This window comes from Ixodes scapularis, unplaced genomic scaffold (genome assembly GCF_016920785.2).
Source record: "Ixodes scapularis isolate PalLabHiFi unplaced genomic scaffold, ASM1692078v2 PGA_scaffold3__209_contigs__length_174095766, whole genome shotgun sequence".
Classification (NCBI taxonomy): Eukaryota; Metazoa; Arthropoda; class Arachnida; order Ixodida; family Ixodidae; genus Ixodes; species Ixodes scapularis.
This window is the reverse complement of record NW_024609868.1, coordinates 77,452,187-77,474,351: the sequence shown is the minus strand read 5'-3', so window position 1 is coordinate 77,474,351 and position 22,165 is coordinate 77,452,187. Positions and strand designations below refer to the sequence as shown.

Genomic DNA, 22,165 nt, shown 5'->3' with positions numbered 1-22,165 from the left:
GCGTTTGTGGCGCTGACTGTGCTATGGCGACATTTTGTTTTCGTCAATTTCTTTGTATTTTACCCGTGAGCGCGTGCTGTCGGCATCGGGTACTACAAAGGGTGGCATCACCCTTAACAGAAGGACATTGAGGCACCCTATTTCAGGGCCTTTCCACTCTAGCTTGCCGACTTGCGGCCGGCCATTACTACATTCCCACCATAGCACAGCTTCGCTCGTCTTCCTTCTTCACCACAGTGGAAAGGCTGAAAGGTTTTTTAGTGTTTTGCCCTTCTGCAAAACACTATATTTTTGCAATAAAACAAAAAAAAAAAAATAACGATTTTTGTTTTGTTTTCGTCAATAACACGTAAATTAGCTAAGTTGCACCACTCGGATATCAAGCCACTCGTGAAAGTTGGTCCCGTCGGTTCGATGTCCATGCTCTGTACGCTGAACTAAAGTTTACGAGTGTAGTATATGAGGCAAGGGAGTGTAAAGTGTACCCTTTCTTCCTGAGAGTTTAGTTGACGTGGGACGCAAGGCTTAGGCCAGTTCTGCTACGAAAAAAGAAGCACACGCACAGCGCTTCCGAAGACGCGTACTTGCGTCAGTTGTTTTGGTGCAAACTAGGTTGGTTGATGAGATCTTCCTTTAAACACCTCGGGGAACAAATAACGACTCGTACTCATAAAAATAAACAAGCCCAAAGAAAATGCGCTCGTTGAGCTGGCCCAGTGCCTCCTACATACTTACAGTCCCCGCCAAAAGGTCCTATGTACGCCGTCGCTTCTAACGCTCGTGACAACCGCCTGAGGACGCCACGTTAACAGGGTACATCATGATCATCATCGCGCGTGGGATTTTGGATTTCAATTTAGATTTGGTGGCTTTCCTTTTGTGTAGGGCGATTAATGGAGGATACTGGATGTAGCCAGTTGCCTGCTGTGTGACCCATCTTCTTCCGCTGCCTCGGTCCAATTTTCGTTTTCCGCCCGACGTTAGACGTCGTCCGTCTGCGCAAAGATTTGTTAAAATTACTTACTTCTTTAAGTACAATGAAACTGGGATAAAAAAAAACCTGTAGGATTTTTGTTTTATAAAATCCCGCTGAAATTGGTTTGGAAAAAAAAGTGAAAGCCGTTTACAACTCCCTGTAACACCGAATTAGAGCGCAGCTCTTGAGGAGGAGGAGGGAAGGGTACTGGGGGGGTGAAGTTACCTGGAGGGGGTCAGGTGACCTTGGGGGGGTCACGTGACGATGCCGATGATGTCATCAGTGACGTCACCGATGACGATGCGGACTCCGATGACGTCATCAGCGATGATGACGATGACGATGCGGATGTCGGTGACGTCATCAGTGACGTCACTGATGACGTCATCCGTGATGATGACGATGCGGATGCCGGTGACGTCATCAGTGACGTCACTGATGACGTCATCAGTGATAATGACGATGCGGATGCCGGTGAGGTCATCAGTGACGTCACTGATGACGTCATCAGTGATGATGACGATGCGGATGCCGGTGACGTCATCAGTGACGATGACGTCATTGGGGAGGTCACATGACCTCGGCGGGGGGTCACGTGACCCTGGGGGTGGTTACGTGACCTCGGGGGGGGGGGGGTCACGTGACCTCGAGGGGGGTCACGTGACCTTGGGATGACCTTGGTTACGCCGACACCGACGGCGACGCCGACGCCGCTCAAGCCGGGAACGGGCCCCTAAGAGCTGCGCTCTAAAAGAAAGTGCTTTGCTGCGATCCGACGACAAAACTGGACTCCGAATGCGATGTCGTGCTACACTAAGTTATGCAACGAGCACCAAAACGCATGTCATCTCCTTCGTCCGAAACAGCGGAATGTCTAAATATCAAATAGGATAATCAGAGCGCCAGAATTTCTTTATGGCCACAACCCTTTCCTAATGCGCGGGTAGTACGGCGCTAGCAGCAAAAAAGCCAGAACGCATTGACGGATGCATGGCATTCATTCATCCATCCATCCATCCAAATCACCCTCTGTCAGTGGTGCGCCTAGCGTCAAAACATTTCACTTGCGACGACGGCGGCGGTCCATTCGTTTCCGACTCTTTGGACAGGCACTGAAAGTATAATGGAGGCACCGGCACGCCGCAAACGCCGGCAGTTATGTTAGTTATCGTTTAAAACCGAAGCGGGAAAAGGCGATCTCAGGATATTTTTGAAAACAATAATGACTGTTTCTGCAGCATGTAAACTAACGTTCCGAAGGCATTTTAGACGGTCCGCAAAAACTAATTGCTCAACGTAATGCGCTGCAATTTACTACAGAGGTGCAAGTCGGTGGTGGAAGTTTACAGTGAAAAAAAAATTAAAGACGTTTACAAATTTTTGTAATGCAAAATTAGAGAGCAGCTTTTTCGAGGTATCTTTATTTGGCGATATACCGTGCTAAACAATTTGAGAAATAAATATGTATATGTACAAATATAGATCCCTCTCCCCACATACTGTTTCGGCACCCTCCACCCCTTCTGCGTCCTCTCCCTCCTTCGTACCCTCCTCCTCCGTATCCTCCGCTTCTCTCACGTATCTCCCCTTCCTCCTCCGTACCCTCCCCTCTTCCTTTGTAGCCTCCGATTTCCTCCTCCTCAGTACACTCCTCTCTTCCCAGTTTTCCCGCTAAATTTAGCAGAAAATTGACGCCACGTGACCTCAACACCTATTCAATTTTTCCGCTCATTTTTTTGCGGGGAAACTGAATCGGTGTATAGGTATCTGATGTCCCATAATAAAACGCGCGAGGTTACGCCGATGTCGACGGCGACGCTAACACCGCTATACGCGGAAACGAGCGCCTAAGAGCTGCGCTCTAAAAAACAAAAAACAAACTTACCTCGTTAAAAAAAAAAAAAAAAAAAAAAAAAAAAAAAACGGAATTCTGGTTTGAATTGACGCCTCACCATCGCCGATGATGCACGCGTAGAGAGAAGTGCTGTCGACAGATGGCGTACGGTGCATTAGGGGAACACCGGCCGATTCGGTTTCTTTTTCGAGATCGTCTGCTATCAGCCCGAATCAGCCGGCGGTCCCTCGACGCGGAGTACGCCGTCTGAGAAAACATTTCACACGTCAATTATCTCTCTAACTAAGGAGAGTCGAGAAAGTTTGCTTAGCCAGCTAAGCATCGAGTAGAGCCTACAGCAATGCCCCCCCCCCCCTCTCCTCGCCCCTTTCCCCCGGGTCAATTTCGTTTAACGGCGTAAATATGAAAACGAAATGTCAATCACGGCCCATTAATTTTTTTTTTTTTTTTCACTTCAGTGTTGTTTGAAAGCGGCGATGCTAAGATTTTTGTACTTTGCGCAAATACCACTTAGAACGAATCCCTGACGTTAATAACCTATGAAACATGCATTCGTTTTTCACCACACGCAATAGAAGTGGCAGAAAAAAAAAAAAAAAAAACGTAGAGCGTTCACCCCCTCAATTCGCAGCCAGAACAAGCGGCCACGTGATCTGGAGCCGATTCTATGGCGCCAATGTTGATCATAGCCACGCGCTGGGGTTGGAAGGCCAAAGGACTCCCGACGAGTTCCAGATATTATGGTTCGGCTATTCTGCGGGAACATAACGCCTGGATAAACCGTGAAATTATTAAGCTAAAACGAAAGATGAAACGAAAGTGAAAAAAGAAGACGGTGAATCAAAATGGAGGTTACCAGTGTCTCACGGACCACGAAAAATAAGTTAACCCAGGCAAAGGAAAGATACTACACAGAAACTCTAAAGCCTAGTTCACATGCAGCGGTTTTGGCCCTAGAGCGGCGCGATTTCTGCCGTCGCGGCGCTCTGGCCAGCACCAGCGGTTGAGCCGCACGAGCGCCGCGACGGCAGAAATCGCGCCGCTTTAGGGCCAAAATCGCTGCATGTGAAACCCGCTTATCTCAATTCATGAAAACTTCGCCGCAATGGTTTTGGCGTCACCTCGCCTTATCCTGATATATATATATATGTTTTTTTTTAATATCTGCAAATGAACAATGAAATTTTACCGATTATGATTAGATGGCTTCTCCATGCAATGATTTTTTTCCCTAGATGTTTCTTGACTCGCATTGTAACATACCGCCTCTGGAAAATGTCTCTGTGGAAACGTCTCGGACTGATTTTAGCCTCTGTATATCACGACAAGGTATTTTTTTCTCTCTTTTATGAAACCTTGATCGTAAGAAATCTGACGGCCCCGACAATATTCTTAGCGAATTTTCTGAAACGTTATGAAGAGTGGGTGTCTGAATACCTCACAATCATATTTCGTGCATCTTTGGATCAACATGTTCTTCACACCTATTGGCTAACCGCTAGAGTCACCCCTGTGTATAATTGTGGCAACAGGTATAACGTTGAAAACCGCAGACCAGTTTCTCTTCCTTGTGTCTGCTGTAAGATACTAGAGCATGTATTATCGGCTTATCTTTTTGATTACTTTGAGAACTTGGGAGCTTTTAATCCCAACCAGGAGGGATTCCGGCGGAGGCTTTCGACAGTCCCACAACTGACAGAAACTATACACGATTTCACCACTTCGCTAAATGAAAGGGGCCAGACGGATGCAATTTGTCTGGACGTTTCAGAGGCTTTCGATCGTGTTCCCCGAGCAAAACTTATATAGAAGCTAAAAGAGGCCGGCATAAATATAAAGGCACTGAGATAGATCACGGCTTACTTCACCAACTGTACTCAATTGGCCGAAGTTAACGGTGCTAGATCAGCTACACTAAGAGTCACGTCGGGGGTTCCTCAGGGGTCCGTGTTGGGACCCTTGCTGTTCTTAAGTTATATTAATGACATCGCAGACAACCTTGGCCCTAAAGTAACCGCCCGCGCATTCGCAGACGGCTGCCTAATTTTCTCTAGAATTACATGCCCAGAAGATTAGGTCACTTTGAAGAAAAAATTAAATATCATAAATGAGTGGTGCAAGGCGTCGGAAATGCAAATTAAACAAAAAAACAACTGTATTTACAAGGATCACAAACAATATTAAAAACGTTCTTGCTTATAACTACGAACTGGACGATATTAACGTTCGTCAGCATTTTTAAATACCTGGGTGTAACCGTGCCGAGTGATATTAATTGGAAATTCCTTATCGACAATGTTACGAGCTCCGCAGAAATAAAATTGTGGTTCTTAAGACGTAACCTTATATTAGCCGACAAACAAAGGCAGACTTACAGCTTATTTAAGATTTGAACACCCAGCCTAAGAATACGCAAGTGCCGTGTGGGACCCATACAAAAAAAAATATTGAAATATTAGAAAAGGCACAAAGAAGAGCTGCCAGATTTATCACAGCCCAATACTGAGGGACTCAGTCTGTCAGTGCGATGGTTACTCATTTCAACTCAATCAGTAGCAGAGCGTCGGAAAGTGGCTAGACCAAAAACTGCTTTATTTGATACAACTAAATAGTCTCAACATGGACTCACAGCGATATTTAAAGGCTCGTTCTACTGCAGGACTTAGAAGAAATAAGTGAAATTATAACACCAATGAAAGCCCCTAATCGGCCCTTTTAAATATTCCTTCTTTCCACGGACTATAGATGACCCCAAGTGAAGGTGTTACCGTTGAGGGTTTTAAAGCCCTCCTGAGAAGTCTCGCCTAATAAAATAGTATATAAGTATTCTTCTTTGTGTGTGTTTCCCGTTTTCTTTGTCTGTCTATATTTTCAATGCATTCGTGTGCTGGAACGGTCATGTAATGTATTGTTCGTGGAATTGTGCCTTAAAAATCGGTTGTTTTGCCAATATCCCACTCCTGTAACGGCCTGTAGGCCAACAGTATGAATAACTAAAATAATAATAATAATAATAAAATTGTCGTTATTGCAGCGATAGGACACGGGCCACTACCCGAAAGCTTGTCGAGCTATCGATTATCATGAGGCCAAATCGAGTGCTCACTCAATGCTCGTGTCTAACCTATCAGCTGCATTTAAATATCTGCACTTGAGGCTACAGCGATCCCCAAAGATACGTCATGAAGTTTTGCGAAGCAAAGAAAAAAAAGAAAACTCTCGCTTTTGACCTTGAAATTACACCGCAACAAATGAGAGTTTTGTCATTAGCGTTGCGTGCGAGTATCTTTGGGTCCCACTATTACCAGTAAACTCGTGTAAAGTTAAACACATTCCAAGCGAATATCGTCGCGGCGCAGCGGAAAGAGGGAGTGCTGCAAAGTAACTTTCCAGCACTCCCTCTTTGCGCCACACTTCTACTTTTTCGATTATCCTTTTTCTGGGGCCAAACTCGATCGAGCTCAGGCGTCATCCCGGCCTACCTCCCTAAGCGTCGCCTGGTGGATTGTCTCGATGAATAGATAGATAAATGAGTACGGCTAAAACCCTTGAAATCGGGCGACGGGTCGCGCCACCTTGCCAGTGTTTTTAAGAGCACTTCATTCTTCCCCGACCGTGCGTTTACTAGCTATGAGATATGAAGGTTAAACTATTTAATGATAGTACCATAAAGTTATTATAATGTGCGCTAGAGATTCAACTGGCGCTAGTGTCAGACATCAGTCCCGTTTTCCGGTGCTCCTGGGCATTCCTCTGGAAATCACGCGTGCTTTCTGTCTCTTTGCCTGAGAATAACAGCAATCGCCTTTGTTACATGTGTAGTAAGGAATAGTAGGTAACTTTATTAATATTAAGAAAGTGAAATTGCTTCAGTTAGAGTATTTTTCCGATCAGTAAGCGATATTTAACTTCACAGTACTCCGGGTCTAGCCCTATGTTCAACGGCAAGTGTGTGAAGACAAGTGGCAAATGCTAAGCAAGAATAACAGCAGAAAAGAATGTAGGACTCGTACAAAGAGCACCAACGTCCTGATGTCGTATATAATAATCTGCGATACTTGTGTGCCACTAAAATGACTCCCATTTTCGAGCGGTTAAAACGCGTAAGACAGTAAAAGTAAGTGCACTATGAATTGTGTTTTTCACTTTATTATTCTGCTGAATTTATCGGACGGGAAGAGCGTTTTGGCTTTTTCCCATTCTAAAAGATTTTCAGCAGCGAGCTACGAGTTTTGAACGCCAGAAGAAACTTACCGTTACAAGCACGCATGAGCAGCAGACTAAATAAAACGGACGTTATTTATTGCGAATTGCACTCAATACTGGGCTTTACCTTCTTGTTCTGTTTCTCATCGTCTGCATGCACAGTTAGGTACTGACCCAGAGTTAGTGTGTACTTCTTGACGCCTCTCTTGATTTTTGATATGTTCTTCACTGCTTTAAGGCATAGACGCTTCTGCAGAAAAGCGCCGATGCAGTGTTCGCGCTAACAATGTCGGACAGTATATAAAATACATGCATGTACGATGCCATTTTAGCGTCGTTTTTAATGCCACTAATTTGAGAAAAAAAAAACGCAGTGACTGACCAGTACTTTCGTCTGCATGACTAAGAACTGTTTTGAGTTATCTAGTGCGTATACGAGTGGCTCGAGATATTTGCTCTTATAATCAATCGCAAAACGAAAATGCACTCACGTTTTTCCGTATAAATTCCTTACCGGATGTTAATTTCAAACTGCTTGCCGTCTTCTTCAGTTTAAAACCAAACAATAGCGCCAGTGGAACCTCTAGCGTGCGTCATAATAACTATATAGGTAATACTGCTAAAACTTTGATCCGTGTTACACGGAACAATGTTTCAGCCTCCAAGGCGGTCGCCAAATATTTTTCTCGAGTAGACAACGCGGACATAAACTAGCGTCAGTCAGTCAGAGTCTTGGGAGAAGGAAATCAAAGGAAGTGTTGCTGAGCCGGAAGCTCAATATGTCACCTTTAATAAACTAACGGTTGTCACTTTCCTTTTTAAACGCTTTCAAACTCGAAAAACAAAAAAAAAAAAGAAACACAGGAGGATTAGCGCACTTGGAACAACGCTCGAGACTGATTCCCTTGAAACATAAGACTTCATACATAAGGCTCACTACATTGCGCTCCACCCCCCCCCCCCCCCCCCCCCCCCCCTGGTCGGGTGTTCGGATTTTAGCTGAAAGGCTGGTTCACACAACACCGTTTTTTTATGTTGCGAAGCATACGTACGGTTACGTAGGTCACCAGCATATCCATACGTCGTATTCCGCGTGCCAAGCTACTCTTTTAAGTGTTTGGAACGCTTCGTACGAAGCATGAATGTGCCGGTGACTCGCGGTCGCTTCTCGACGTAAGCGTGCGTTTCTCACAGAAAAGGCTGGTTCACGCTGCCCCATTTTCTTCCGTTAACTTACGTAACGTATAAGTCACCGAAACATTCGTGTCTCGAATGTCGCATGTCATGCTTTCTCCTTGAACTGGCCGCTTCGCTTAATATGAAGCACAGAGGTCCCGGTGACTTCAACGTAATAATTCGTAACGTAACTTAACGCAAGAAAATGGGGCAGCCTTCAGCTGTCCGGATCAGCCATAAGGCTTGTTCACACAGGGGCGTTTTTCTAGGTTGCGTTATGTTACGACCGCTTACGTCACGAGTCTCCGCAAGACGTCCGTGTTTTCTTTTTTTGTTTTTTTTTTTTTATTTATTTATTTGAAAGACCCTTTCGGGCATTACATAAAGGAAAAATTAATCTTTGAGAGTGAGAGAACAAAACACAATGCAGTTGGCAGATAGCAAACCAAAGAAACAAAAAATTCACACGTAAAACTAATTAACAATAAACACAACTGTATACGTTGTTTTAGATTAGTTATTGAAGTGGTGAACAATTGGGCAATGATGAGGGACACAATATCACCCGTTCCAGCCGGAGAGGGCGACGATAATTGCAGAGTTTTTGAATAGGTCGGTTTGAAGGGATGGTCGACGCGAGATGAAACATGATGAGGCGGATGGATGTACGCGTGTCTGAAATGAGATGAGCTGTGATGGAGTTTGTGGAAGAAGGATATGCTGTCAATGCGTCTTCGACAATGAAGGGGCGAAAGGTTGAGAGAAAATTTTAGGTTAGTACTGCTTGAAGCACTAGAATAATTCTTAGCGATGAACCTGGCAGCTTTATTTTGAAGTACTTCGATATTACTGCTTAAATGCATCTGATGAGGGTGTCAAAAATGGATGTATACACCAACTGCGACCTTACGAGGGAGGCATACTCTACAACCTTGGTTTATTTATTTGCCTAAAATAATGAACCTTTGAGGTATCCGAAAGTTTTAGACGCTTTCTTAATGACCTGTTCAATATGGAGATTTTAAGCTCGATTAGCAGAAAGATGTACGCCAAGATATTTTATTGATGTTAGATTTTCGATCTCATCGTCTCCAAATGTGTACGTGTGGCGGACGACATTCAATTTGGTGGTGAAAGCTACAGCCTTAGTTTTAGAAGCCTTAATTTGCATCAGCCAAGTGCTACACCAGTTATTTACGGTTTCCAGGTCGCGTTGAAGTATGCACACATCTTGAGGACTAGAAATGGGGCGATAAATGACGCCGTCGTCAGCGAAAAGACGTATGGGTGATTTTATGTTAGAAAAAACGACATTTTTATAGAGAACAAACAATACCGGAACAAGAACTGAACCCCGTGGAACGCCACATTTTAGTATTATAGGAGAAGAGACATACCTGTTAATCACTACAGACTGAAACCGATTCGGCAAGAAGCTCGCAATTCATTTAGTAACTAATTCGTTTATACTCATGGCACTTAATTTGTATAACAATAAATTGTGGAGGACCCGATCGAAAGCTTTTGCGAGGTCGATAAAAACAGCATAAACGGGAAGTAACGAATGAATAGACACATGGAGATGATGAGTCAATTCGAATAGTGGCGTCTCACAGGAAGGACCGTGTTGGAAGCCATGCTGATATGGGAAGATAAGGTTGTTTCTGGAAAGGTGGGTAATGATTTGGGATGAAAGTATATGTTCCATGAGCTTGCGAGAGACGCACGTTAGTGAAATGCCCCTTTAGTTGTTAATAGAGTTTTTATCCCCCGATTTAAAAAGGGGAATGACGTGAGCCAGTTTCCAGTCATCGGGTAGTTCGCCAGTGGAAAGGGATTGTTTTAACAGCCTACCCAGTATAGCTCCAGATGTGTTTTCAGTTAATTTTAGGAGCTTGGTGGATATGCCATCCGGACCAGGGCTGGAGTTAGTGTTCAGACGGCCAACAGCGCACTGGACCCCATGACTGGAATGATAATGTCCTGCATAAAAATATTCGGCAACAGATGACAGAGCAAATGATCGTGGGCAATCGTCCTTCTCAGTGAAGACACTGCTAAAAATATGTTAAAACCCGCAGCTAAATGGTGGGGACATACGAAATACACATCATCACAAGAAATGCTAGGCAACATTGCTAACAGATTAGGCTTAAGAACTTTCCAAAAAAATTTTGCATCGCCTCTAAGAATATTTGAGATATCTTCACCGAAAAAGCTGTTTGGCGGTTTTTGTAAGAGTGAAAGGTACGTCTGTAGAGGCGCGTTTTCTTTTCTGTATAGCTATTTCAATTTTGGTTGTAAGCCAAGGTTTGTGCAAGCTAGGGGCGATTACTAAAGCAGTCACACATACGATTGGAGCTTTTAGCGTTTTATCTAAAAAAATAATCCAATTTTCGTTAACAGTCCGGTAATCAAAACATTAAGAAATGCACTTAAAAACTCGCATAACATCAACTCTGAAGCTTCTGAGTTAAATCTTTTATAGTGAAATATTACTTTCTTTGCTAAGTCCGTCGTGTTAACAACCAAAGAAAAGTCACAGTGAATGGCACAGTGGTCACTAATTTGGTTCATCACCGTTGCGATAGTATGTTCTGGATGGATTATAAAGACTAGGTCTAAGACGGCATCTCCGAGTGTAGGAGTAGTAATTATTTGTTTCAAGTTGAAATAATTAGACATATCAAACAGCTTGCGACACTCAATTTTTTTTTTACATTCTAATTTACAGCGCGAGCGCTCCGATCAACACCAAGATAGTTGAAGTCTACTGCCGAAATAAGAGGGCTGTTAGGAAATTTGCACTGTATCTCACCGACAACTTCTGTGAACCCCTCAACAAAGTCAGCCGGGCAGTTCGGAGGCCGGTAACACACGCCAACCACGCATGTCTGAGCGTTAAACCCTATGGTGACCCACATCATTTCAAGCCTGCTATTAACGGAGATAACTGAAGATGAAATGTTTCTGATAGCTGCTGTAACTCCGCCAGACAGTAAATACGTTTGCAAACGAAAGCTCCCATCTTGCAATATTTGAAGTCAGCCACGTTTCGGTACCCAAGACAACATCGGCAGAACATGCATCAATGCAAGTAAGCAGCTCGTCCTGTTTAGGAAGAAGACTGCGAAAGTTAGCTAGTAGAAAAGAGAGAGAACCAATCTTTTTCGTCGGTCATGAGTTGGATTTATTTTTTGTCATGTACTGAGATCAGACAGCTTGAGTGTGGAAATAGGGACAACTTGATCAATATTTGCATCATAGACGTAAAGAGTGTTATTTAGTTTAAGCTTGTCGTAGGTAACCAGAAATCTGATTGAGTCTCGATTTGTTTTCGCGAAATCACCGAGTTTTTTTGCGGTAAAACTGCACTTCAGGAGACAAATCGTCTTCAATCCAAACTTGCGGCGACCCCAAATTGTTCAGCTTGGGACCATTTTTCTGAATCCAACATTTGCTTTTGTAGCTCAGAATTTTGATAATAAGTGGACCCAGCTTTAGGCTGGTCGATATGGTGTGAGCGCTCAATTTCGCCGGTATTCACATTGAGGTGAGTTGAAAATAATTCCCTGATGTTGTTTTCAGTATCATTCCAGTTTTCACATGCCTGTTCTGGTATACCTTTCACAAACAAGTTGTTTCTTTGTAAACGATTATTTAGGTCATCGACCACTTCGACAACACTTTCCATTCCCCGTCGCCTGTAGGCAATGGCAGCGATTTCAGTTGTAATGTTAGAAACAGTCTGGTCAAGGGACCTCACGTCTCCACTGAGCTCGGCAACCTCACGAAGACACATTTGAAGAAGAGAAATGCGCTTTGAGAGGTAGTTAATGCCTGCTCTGATGCCCGCCCGAGCGCAGTTGTATTTTCTTTCTGGTACTTTTTATTCGATGCTATCACTTGATGAAGGTACGCCAAGACTTGGAAGATTTGATCAGGCCCAGGCTTGGATTCAGCGTCACCCGCGCAGAGCAGCAGTTGCGCGAGACACAAGGAAATGAGAAGTGCTTTCACACTAGGGCACAGGAATTTCACAGTCAACACCCATAATAGAACAAGAAATTAGCAGGGATTTTTGACCTCAGCAGCTTGGTAAGTGTTGATAAGCAGAACAAGGTTGGTTAACTCAACCACTAGAGAACAAGCCGACTTATTCAAGCGGACACTTGGTGGTGAATCCCGCGTCCGTAGAGCCAGGCTAGGGGAAGGCACGTACCCTAAGCCAGGCAGTCTTTTTAAGCTCTGTAGGATGGTCTCGCTGCAGGATGGCAGTTCCGTAGACGCTTGGAGGCTTGTAGCCGAACAACCAGAGCAAAGCACGAACTGTGCCTGAGGGTGCTGATAGTGGCCACGACGCGAGGCGAGCGATGACGAGATTACGCAGCACCATAGGAGAACGAGCCGACTTATTGAAGTGAACCCTTGGCGTCAAATCCCGCGTCCGTAGAGCCAGGCAGTCCTTTTAAGCTCCGTAGGATCGCTTTGCCACAGGATGGCAACAAGATTCTTGCTAGATGTAAACGGTGGTTCCTCCTCGATGGTGTGGAGGAGGATGGCTTACGTTGGACGGTGACGGTGGTGTAGAAGGTCGGGTGAGACAACTGTTTATGCAGGAACTTCTTCGCAACAGTTTAATAAAAGACAATTTAGCATACGAGTTGCAGGAATACGAGCATCGACAACCGGGACCCAGACTTGGCCGCCGTTAGAGAGTGGCTCCTTTCTTTCCAGCGGCACCGAGCCAAATACCATTCCCTTTGTCTCGCTTGTGCTCTCATTGACAGCAGCCTGTCCCTCTTTCCCATTTTTCCTTGAACGTCAGTGTTTTATACGGCACTCCGAGCCCATGGCGAGACGGCACCGGGCGTAGGAGGTTCAGACGAGTCTGGACCTTAGACACAACAAATCACCCCTGGCATTCCGAACACCGGCTGGACGGACAGGTGCGGACAGACGAAGCACAGCGCCCGAGGCACTTCTTGGAAAGCGGTCCTCACTTGTCAAGGGGAGGCGACAAACGACTCTCGAGGCATACACACCCCAAATTCTGACACTGGTCAACTCTCATAGTAAAGCACTTAAACGGAGAGTCCTCCCAGCTGCGGGCAGCTGAGCGAGGCGTGGAACGCGACCCGGCCCGCTGCACCGAGGGCTGTTCCCGAGTAACGGGAGACCCGCACCGCAAGGGGGCTCCCTGCCCCGCGCACGAACTTCTCCCGTTCAGGGGTCATAAACATTCCCAAGCGAACCCTTACACGTATTCCCAAAAACTATTCGCGCAGGGCCTCCAGACGTGCAACACGTAAGACAATAAAAAGTGTTCCGGAACCCTACACGTCTCCCCAAAACTGTTGCTTGGCTTCTAGACGTGACAACAGTGAAACAAAGAGGATACCGGAACATTAGCTCCAACTTGAACATGCACTAAATAAGTAATCAGGTGAAACCTCACACATACTCTATGACAGTGGTTCTCAAATGGGGGTCCGGGAAGGCGTTCTATGGCATGCCGGGCGTGACATCAGTCATGCCCGGCATTAAAACTTTTGTTTTTTTCAGATCGAGAAGGAAGTTTTTTCTATTTCGGGCGAGTTTTCTCGTGTGTAAGTCAGACAGAGAAGTCTACTTCATATTACCCGTAGTTAAATCAATATATTATATTGTTATTTTATTTAACCTATACCTTCCCCCTTCCTTCAGCACAAACGGGGTACTCCATCACCCCTGCCGATCCACAAGGAGTCCTCTAAACGTCGATGGTTGAGAAGCACTGCTCTATCATATAAAACAATGCGACACATCACAATGACGGTCATAACGCGGACCGTTCTCCCCCGTTACAGTGATTCGACGTAATGTTTTTTGCTGTGGCAACCCACCGGCTGAGTGAGAGGAAGCGTCGTCGTCTGTAGCTGGCGCGCCAGCAAGGTCTCGTGCTGTTTACTCTTTCCAGCGTCGATTAGGCAGCCGCGACAAGATTGACAGTGCTCCCGCACCTCTCTTTCCATGTCAAGCCAGTAAAAACTGTACTTTATTCTATCCCGCGTTTTCTTCAGGCCCAGGTGGCCTCCCCGGAGGAACTCATGCGCGAGCAGCAGCACCTCGCCTCTTCTCGATCTTGGAAGCACCAGTTGCTTTACCCTCGTTCCGGCAATTAAACCCCAATGAAACAGCATGCCATTTTTGTAAACATGCCACCTTTTCCCACGCGGGCATCGCGCCGTGACCTTCCCAGAATGGGGTCGCACGCCTTCTGCCGGGCTGTCGATCGCCTTCTCCTTTCTGCTCGGTTTCCCCATTCTCTGTGTAGGCCACGCCAGTTTCTTCGGCACGCATGCCCGTCACGAAGGCGACGTCTTGTGTGATATGCCGCCCCTCTTGCGGTGGCTCGTGCTGGGATACAGCCGCACTTCCCACAGGTGGGCACGCGGTCACGGCTTTAATCCCTGATAATAGTTCCCAGTCTTTCATCGAAAGGAGGCAGTTTACCGGGGGTGCCAGCTGATCAGTGACGGCACAAAGCAGGCTCGCCGGGCTGTTCCAGCTAACCTCCCCCTCTAATCGCAGGCATACCGGGAGTCGGACCACCTTCGCGATCTGCTCCTGGCCGAAAGCCGAAACAAGTTTTGTGGTGCCGCTAGGTTCCTACCATTTAGTGGGAACGACACTCGTGCGCATAAACCTCACCTTCCTGCCGGGGTCCAAAACGGCGCCCACGGTGGCCCCGCCGCAGTCGAGCGTGACCTTGAGACACCTGAACCGCTTGGGAACCTCTAATGGAGCGGTGCCTATCCTCGCAACTAGAAGATGTGGCTCCTCCCTCGTCTCCTCAGCGTGCCCAGCTCGAATGTTTTGAACATGCAATTTCTTTTCTTGACATCCTTTTGGATTCTTTGGGGACAGTTTTGGGCCACATGGGACCCGTTAATATACACGTAACAACCGGGCGGTCACTTCGGCCTCGAGGGGCTGCTGGAAGTTTTTTTCCCTTTCTGGGCGTCCGCGTCTCCCTTTCCTGTGGATTTCGCTTTCTCCTCAGCCACCTCAAAGGTGTCGATAATATTCTACATCTCGTGAGCCCTTAGCCACCCCTCTTCTCCCAGCGTTACGTGCCTTTCGGCCTAAGGGCTCAGACACTACTTGAAGCGGTTAACCGCCATTAGCTCGATTAGCACCTCCAGAGTTTTGGTCTCGTGGTAATTGGCATAACAGCTAAAGTGGCTCGTCAACCGCGAGGCGAACTGAGCCCAACCCTCGTCTTTACGCTTAATTGCCTCCATGAAACGAGCGCGGTGCTCCTCTAGCGTCACTTTGAGCTCCTCTAGCACGGCTGTTTTTACCGCGCTGTACTTAGACAGCTCCTCCGTAGTTAACAGGGAGAAAAAGTGTACCGCCTTACTTAAGAGAGCGAGCATGATCAGAAGCACTTTGCTCCTCTCCGGCAAGCCGTAAGTCGCAAAAATCTTCTCTACCCGGTCAAACCATTCAGGCAGCTCGGCGTCTTCGGGTACTTATTGACTTCTCAGTAGTTTTGCGCACTGAGATACGGGATCTGGGCCGATGGCTCCCCCGACGCAGTCGCGCCTTCTGGCCTTTCGCAGCAAGCCCTAAGCTCGAGCTTTCGCATTGCATTTTTTTTCTTCCGACTCCAGCCCTCTGTCTGGAGTCGGAAGAAAAAAAAATGCATCTCGAGCTGCATCTCGAACTGCATCTCGAACTCGAACTCGAGGCGTCTTAACGCAACGACCTCGGTCTCGGCGTGGGTATCAGCAACCGTGGACGTTTGCCCCACCGCGCTCGACCCCTCCGAGTACCCATTCATATTTGACTCTGCTTTCTGGGCGCTTCGAATCACCACAACCATTCGCTGTAACTTTTGAGACCAAACTAACACGCTCACCGCAGAGCGTGGTGCGTCCACTGGCCCAAAGTGTTGAAGCTTGTTGTGCACTGCCGGCAGCCAGTCCTTCCCTCTCTTACCGTGGAGGCGCACAGATGCCTGAAGCTGAGCACACTCCGACACTTGAGGCTTGGTCGGTTTCAGCCGACCGCAAGAACCCTGTTGTCGCTCAGTCGTCTTCCGCACTGCAGCTCCGGCTCTTGTGCAGTTCCTTGTCCTTAGCGTCCCCCGATGCTTCCCGCTCCATCGATTTCTTTTGAAAGGCGGAACCTTGCTGCCGTCCAATCGCCCTCTCCACCTCTGCCGGGCAGGGTCAAGGGATCGCTGACGTCCTGCTGGCTCCTCTCACTCCCGTTCTGCTGATCCAGTCAACTGAAAGGATGGTGCAGCTGTTCGGTTGTCTTCCCCACCCTGTCCCCGGCTCTGATGCTGGCGACTTTTCGGCATCTCCTCTCGTTCACTTGGCTTGTGCCAACCGGGATGACGTAGTTGAGGTTCCGTACTCGTCCCCGTCCAGGCGTCTCTTTCGTCTGGTCGTCCCCGCACAGTCACCGAAGGAATGTCCAACACAATCCTGTCGGCTGCTCTAATAAGGTTCTTACTATAGGTTTATGTTTATGTTTATTCTTATTTTCAGTGACCCACCAACGGCTTGACGATTCTTTAGTGGTGCACTTACTCCTTCAGAAATGTAACGCTAAACAGGATAAAAGCGAAACGTTAGGAAAAAACAATAGCCTCAACACACTGTCGAAATTTACGCTTTTCATCAAATATATCAAGGCTAGCATTCGCACAAACGTTGTTTCATTAATTGGAGCAACAGTAAAAAATCCAGGCAGTTTATATTAGAGCTAGGCATTAGGCCATTATTTGTACTGAAAGAAGCAAAGTTGTAAACGGTGGTTCCTCCTCGATGGTGTGGAGGAGAATGGCTTGCGTTGGACGGTGGCGGTGGTGTATCGGGCCAGGCAACTGTTTACGCAGGTACTTCTTCGCAACTTTTTAATAAAAGACAATTTAGCATACGAGTTACAGGAATACGAACATCGAAAACCGCCGCCGTTAGAGAGCGGCTCCTTTCTCTCTCGCGGTACAAAACCAAAGACCACTCTTTTTGTCTCGCCTGTGCTCTCATTGACAGCAGCCGGTCCCTGTTTCCCATTTTCTCGTGGGGGTCAGCGTTTTCATCCGGTGCTCCGAGCCTAGGGCGAGACGGCGCCGGGCGTAGGAGTCGCAGACGAGTCTGGCCTTTAGAACAACAAATCACCCCTGGTCCTCCGAACACCGGCCGGAGGGACAGGTGCGGACAGACGAAGCACAGCGCCTAAGACACTTCCAGGAGAACGATCCACACTTCTCAATGGGAAGTGACAAACAAAACTCGAAGCATACACACCCAAGTTGTAGCACTGGTCGACTACCAGTGAAAAAGCACTTGAACAGAGAGTCTTCCCAGCGGCGGGCAGCTGAGCAAGGCGCGAAACGCGACCCGGCCCGCCGCACCTGGGGCTGTTCCCGAGTAACGAAAGATGCGCACCGCAGGGCGGCTCCCTGCCCCGCATACAAAATTTTCCCGTTCAGGGGTCATAAAAATTCAAGAGCGAACCCGCACACGTATTTCCAAAAACTATTCGCGCAGGGCCTTAAGACGTGCAAAACGTAAGACAATAAAAAGTGTTCCGGAACCTTACAATGGTAGTTCCGTAGGAGCTTGAAGACTTGTAGTAGCCGACCAACCAGAGCAAAGCACGAACTGTGCTTTAGCGTACTGATAGTGACCACGGCGCGAGGCCAGCGATGACGACATGACGCAGCACCCCAAGAGAACGAGCCGACGTGTTGAAGTGAGCACTTGGCGACAAATCTTTCTTGGCGGATAATTCCCCCTTGGCGTGGCTATCGGTTCAAGTAGTCGCTTTGCACGCGACATACGACACGCGAATGTCCCTGTGACTCCTCACCTTGTAAGAAATTGTAAAGAAACGCCCCTGTGTGACTGTTTTGTTGTTTGGATATTTTCGAAATGGAGCATAATGATGAGAACATGCACCTGTGTATGCCTGGTGTCCTAATGGTTTTATCTGGAACCAATGAATAAGTTACACTTAGAGTATCGGCACTTGAACCCCCGACTTTCTTCTGGACGCCGCCATTTTGTTGCCCAGTGCAGAGCGGGAGCGACTAACGAGAGTTAAGACTCGAAAAGGCGACTCTCTGGCTTTTGGATACGATGTCAGGGACCTCAGACAACATAGTTCTTACTCTGTCGCGGACCCTTCTGAAACTTCTTAGGAAATAAAACCCGTTTACTTTGATTTTAGAAAAAGGATCAGATAACTCGCAACAATGATTTTAAGTACCACGATGACCGAACTGTCGTTGCTCTGAAGCGGGGCTTAATTAGTGGTTCTAGTTTTATCTTCGTTGCTCGGTGCGAGCGCACCTCGGTATCTGTATTTGAGCTGTTTTAAGCTGTTTTGGGCTTTTCCCCCCGCTCGAAATAGGGCGTCCGTCGTCGATGTCGTGAGGTGACACTGTAACGTTAGAGTCAAGTGTCGTCGTGACTTCCTGTGACGTCACCGTGTAACAGGGCGTCGCACTGTCTCGTGACGTCGTGACGTCACGTGACACACGTCACGTGACAGATGTATTTTGCGTGTTTTTTTTTTTTTTTTTGACTGATTCGATTCAATGCTATTTCATTTGAATTGCACAGGAGAGCGCTCGGACGAGAAGCCCCACAAGCGGAACACGGTGCGCATGGCGTTACGCTGCGTGCAGTACGCGGACTTCCCCGTCGACGGCCTGTCGCCAACGCCGCCGACGGCGAGCGTCCGAAAGACGTTCTTTTTCTGCCCGGGACGCTTAGACCTGGAGGCAGCGCTCGACAAGGAGACCTATAACCAGGGCGACGTGAGTACACGCAGGATTCGGTGGCTTCAACCACTGGAGGAAAGCTCGTCTACCATATATGGTTCAATCGCGACATCATCGCATCGGACAGAAATAGGCTATGTTTGCTGCTTTATTTGTGCATTTGCCGTTACACTGATTTTGAATTTAGGGACGGCCGGAAAAAGACTATTGGGTATGAGATACCGTAAACGCCACAGGGACTACAAAAGACAACAGTAAAAAGTAATACTCAGTTCCCTCCATTGACCCAAATAATTGCTGCGAAAACATCCACATATCCCGCTCTGTAGCGTTGAAGCACTAGTGCCCAAATTTAAAGGGGTGTCAAGGAGGCTAACGTCCTTCATCCCCGCGCACTTGTCATGGCCATTTTAAACCCTTATCTCTTTCCATCTCCTTGCAAGGTACACGCGAGCTTTGACTAGTGAATCGATGCTTTTTTACAACCCAATTTGTATTTGTATTTATTCAGGCGCCAGCTGACGGAACTTAACTAACAACTAATGTCTTTACCGCGAGACAAGCAGCCAAACCGATAGCATAAAGACCGCGTTCCAGCACTGACCATTACGGTACTTATGTGTGCAGATGGTGCGCATACACGTGACGCTGAGCAACGGCTCCTCCAAGACGGTCCAGAGACTCAAGGTGGCCGTCCTGCAGCACGTCCACGTCTGCATGTTCACTCACGGCCGCTTCAAGAACCTCATCGGAAGCAGCGACACGGGCCCTAGCAGGCCCGTGCCGCCGGGCTCCACGGTGTCCAGGGACTTTGACATCAAGCTCCAGAGCTGCGAGAAGTTTCCCGTGGCGCTGGCCATCGAGAGCGAGTTCCACGAGGAGGACTCGGCCGTGTACAGCCTGTCCTCCACCACTGTACTCGTCAACCCTAAGGAGAAGAATCCGTATGGCGTCAACGTCAGCTACGAAGTGAAGGTCAAGGCCATCCTGGGATGCATCGACCGGCCGCTCGTGGTCCGGCTCCCGTTCCGGGTGATGCTGCCACGACCTCCCGAAGGAGTGCGGCGGCCCACGTTGCCCAGCTCCAAGACGTCCCTTAAGGTAGAAGACTCGCTAGACCCCATCACGGACTGTGTATCTGAGGACATCGCCAGGCTGGGCGTCAGTTCGTCGCCTCACGAGGTCGACGAAGTCAGTTAACTCCGGGGGGATCTCAGTGCTTCACGCCGAGGCAGATGGACGACATCATCATAACCACAGTGGCGCAGGTTGCATTCACAACTTATATTTCATGAAATGTTGCTAAAGGTTGAGGAGTAATAGTGAGGACCAAAAGGACTGGTATCCAACGACAAAAAAAACAACAAGAAATGTGTATCTAAAAATATTTATAAATTTTTATCTGCGAGCTTGATATATGGCGGCGTATACCGAGAGTTAATGCGAAAAAAAAATGATACCATAAGACAGGTCCTGAATCAGTGAGAATTCATATACAATGATATATTAATTGTTTGTTATTCTGGTTAGTACTATCGAAAGTTTAACTACAGAGTAAGCCACTGGAACAGGAGATTTGGGTCTTGCGGCCGTCGAAAATCGGAAGGTCTTCAGACTCTTCTATTCCTTCAGTATGCCGACCGGTTAAATGTACTTGCGCATTACAGCAACACTTGTATGAAGAATATAACCTGTGGTAAAGTGTGAACACGTGGATGGAAAAGTGTGCGCGTGAGAGTGCCTGTGTACTTGGGTGCGTGGTTCTTGAGTGAGTATATACGTGCGCATGAATATATCTTCAATACGCCGCAATTATCTTTTATACTGTACAAAGAAGTCGGCACTGCTGTGTCTAAAAGATATATGTATAGTTGTTGCGATTGTCGATGTGTCTTCAATTATTGCTGCTTTAATTTCAGCGTCAGCAGAGGTTCTGGTCTTTTGTTTTTAGGAGATCCGAGATGTGTGTGTGTGCGATGGCAAATCAAACATCTAGTGTGTCTTGCATTAGAGATGTTCAAGATCAGGGCAGTAAAACGCCATAATCCAACAGCGTGTCTTTTTTTGTTCAAACATTCCCAAATTACAAAATGCTCAGCATTTAATTAACGTAACTTATCAGTGCTCTCGTTAAAAAAAAAAAAAAAAGACTGCAACTTATTTAGGACGTACACTTGCGGCAGAGATATGTTACAAAGAGCATAAAAAGGCTTTGATCAAAAAAGTGGTTCCCTGCATCAAAAATTAAAATAAAAAAATATATTAGGAGAACTACCGGGTGATTCAAGGAGAGGCCAGGCTCTTTAAATCGACCGGAAAATTCGGTTTCTTAACCTATCGCGCTACGACTTTGTGCAGCGTTGCCCACAGATGGTGAATTCTTTTTTTTTTTTTTTGTAAAATTTGCAAAGAGCGAATTTACCTGAGGAAAAAGTAATAAAAAAAAAAGGCTTAGCTCCTATGGAAACTCAGCGACGCCATCGGTCTTCAAACAACACGGCGCCGTTTCGCACGGCAGGGGCGCAACGAACGCCGCCAACGAACGAGCATACGGCGCCGAGAGCCGGCGTCTTAGCATACGATCTTTTCGACTCAAAAGCGGCGCGCGTTCCGCAGGTGGCGAGAGTCGCAGAAACAAAAACAGGCGCGGTAACAACAAGGAACTGCAGGTCCTTGTCTGCTAAAGAAGCCGGCTCTCGGCGTCGTATGCTCGTTTGTTGGCGGCAGTTGGCGTCGCGACCGCTTGCGCCATCTCTTGACTCCCGTGCGAAACGGCGCCGTGTTGTTTGAAGACCGGTGGCTTCGCTGCATTTCCATAGGAGCTAACCCTTTTTCTTTCTCTACTTTTTTTTTTAAGTAAGTTCGCCCTTTGCAAAATTTAAAAAAAAAAAAAAAAATACACCATCTGTGGGCAACGCTGCACAAAGTCGTAGCGCGATAGGTTACGAAAGCGAATTTTGCGGTCGATTTAAAGAGCCTGGCCTCTCCTTGAATCACCCTGTAATATTGCTCCAGCACTCCTTCAAGTATTCTGACGCACTGCTGCAATTGAAAATTCGCCTGGTCAAATTTATGGCCATGAAAATGATCAGCAAGACATTTTTTTCGCAGCGCGCTTGAGGTGCCAAAACTATGCACCACTCAGGTTCTGTCACCTCGTTCAACT

The 22,165-nt window shown here is 47.0% G+C and overlaps 1 protein-coding gene across 1 annotated transcript in view; it reads left to right on the top strand.

The window, feature by feature from the left end:
* Positions 1-21,250, top strand: part of LOC120840107 (arrestin homolog) — a 91,283-nt gene extending 70,033 nt beyond the window's left edge. Inside the window, exons 4-5 of the mRNA XM_042292781.1 lie at positions 18,839-19,035; positions 19,627-21,250. Of these exons, the coding sequence (XP_042148715.1) occupies positions 18,839-19,035; positions 19,627-20,199 (770 nt within the window). The 3' untranslated portion in view covers positions 20,200-21,250. The remainder of the gene's footprint in view (positions 1-18,838; positions 19,036-19,626) is intronic.
* The last annotated feature ends 915 nt before the right edge of the window (positions 21,251-22,165 follow it).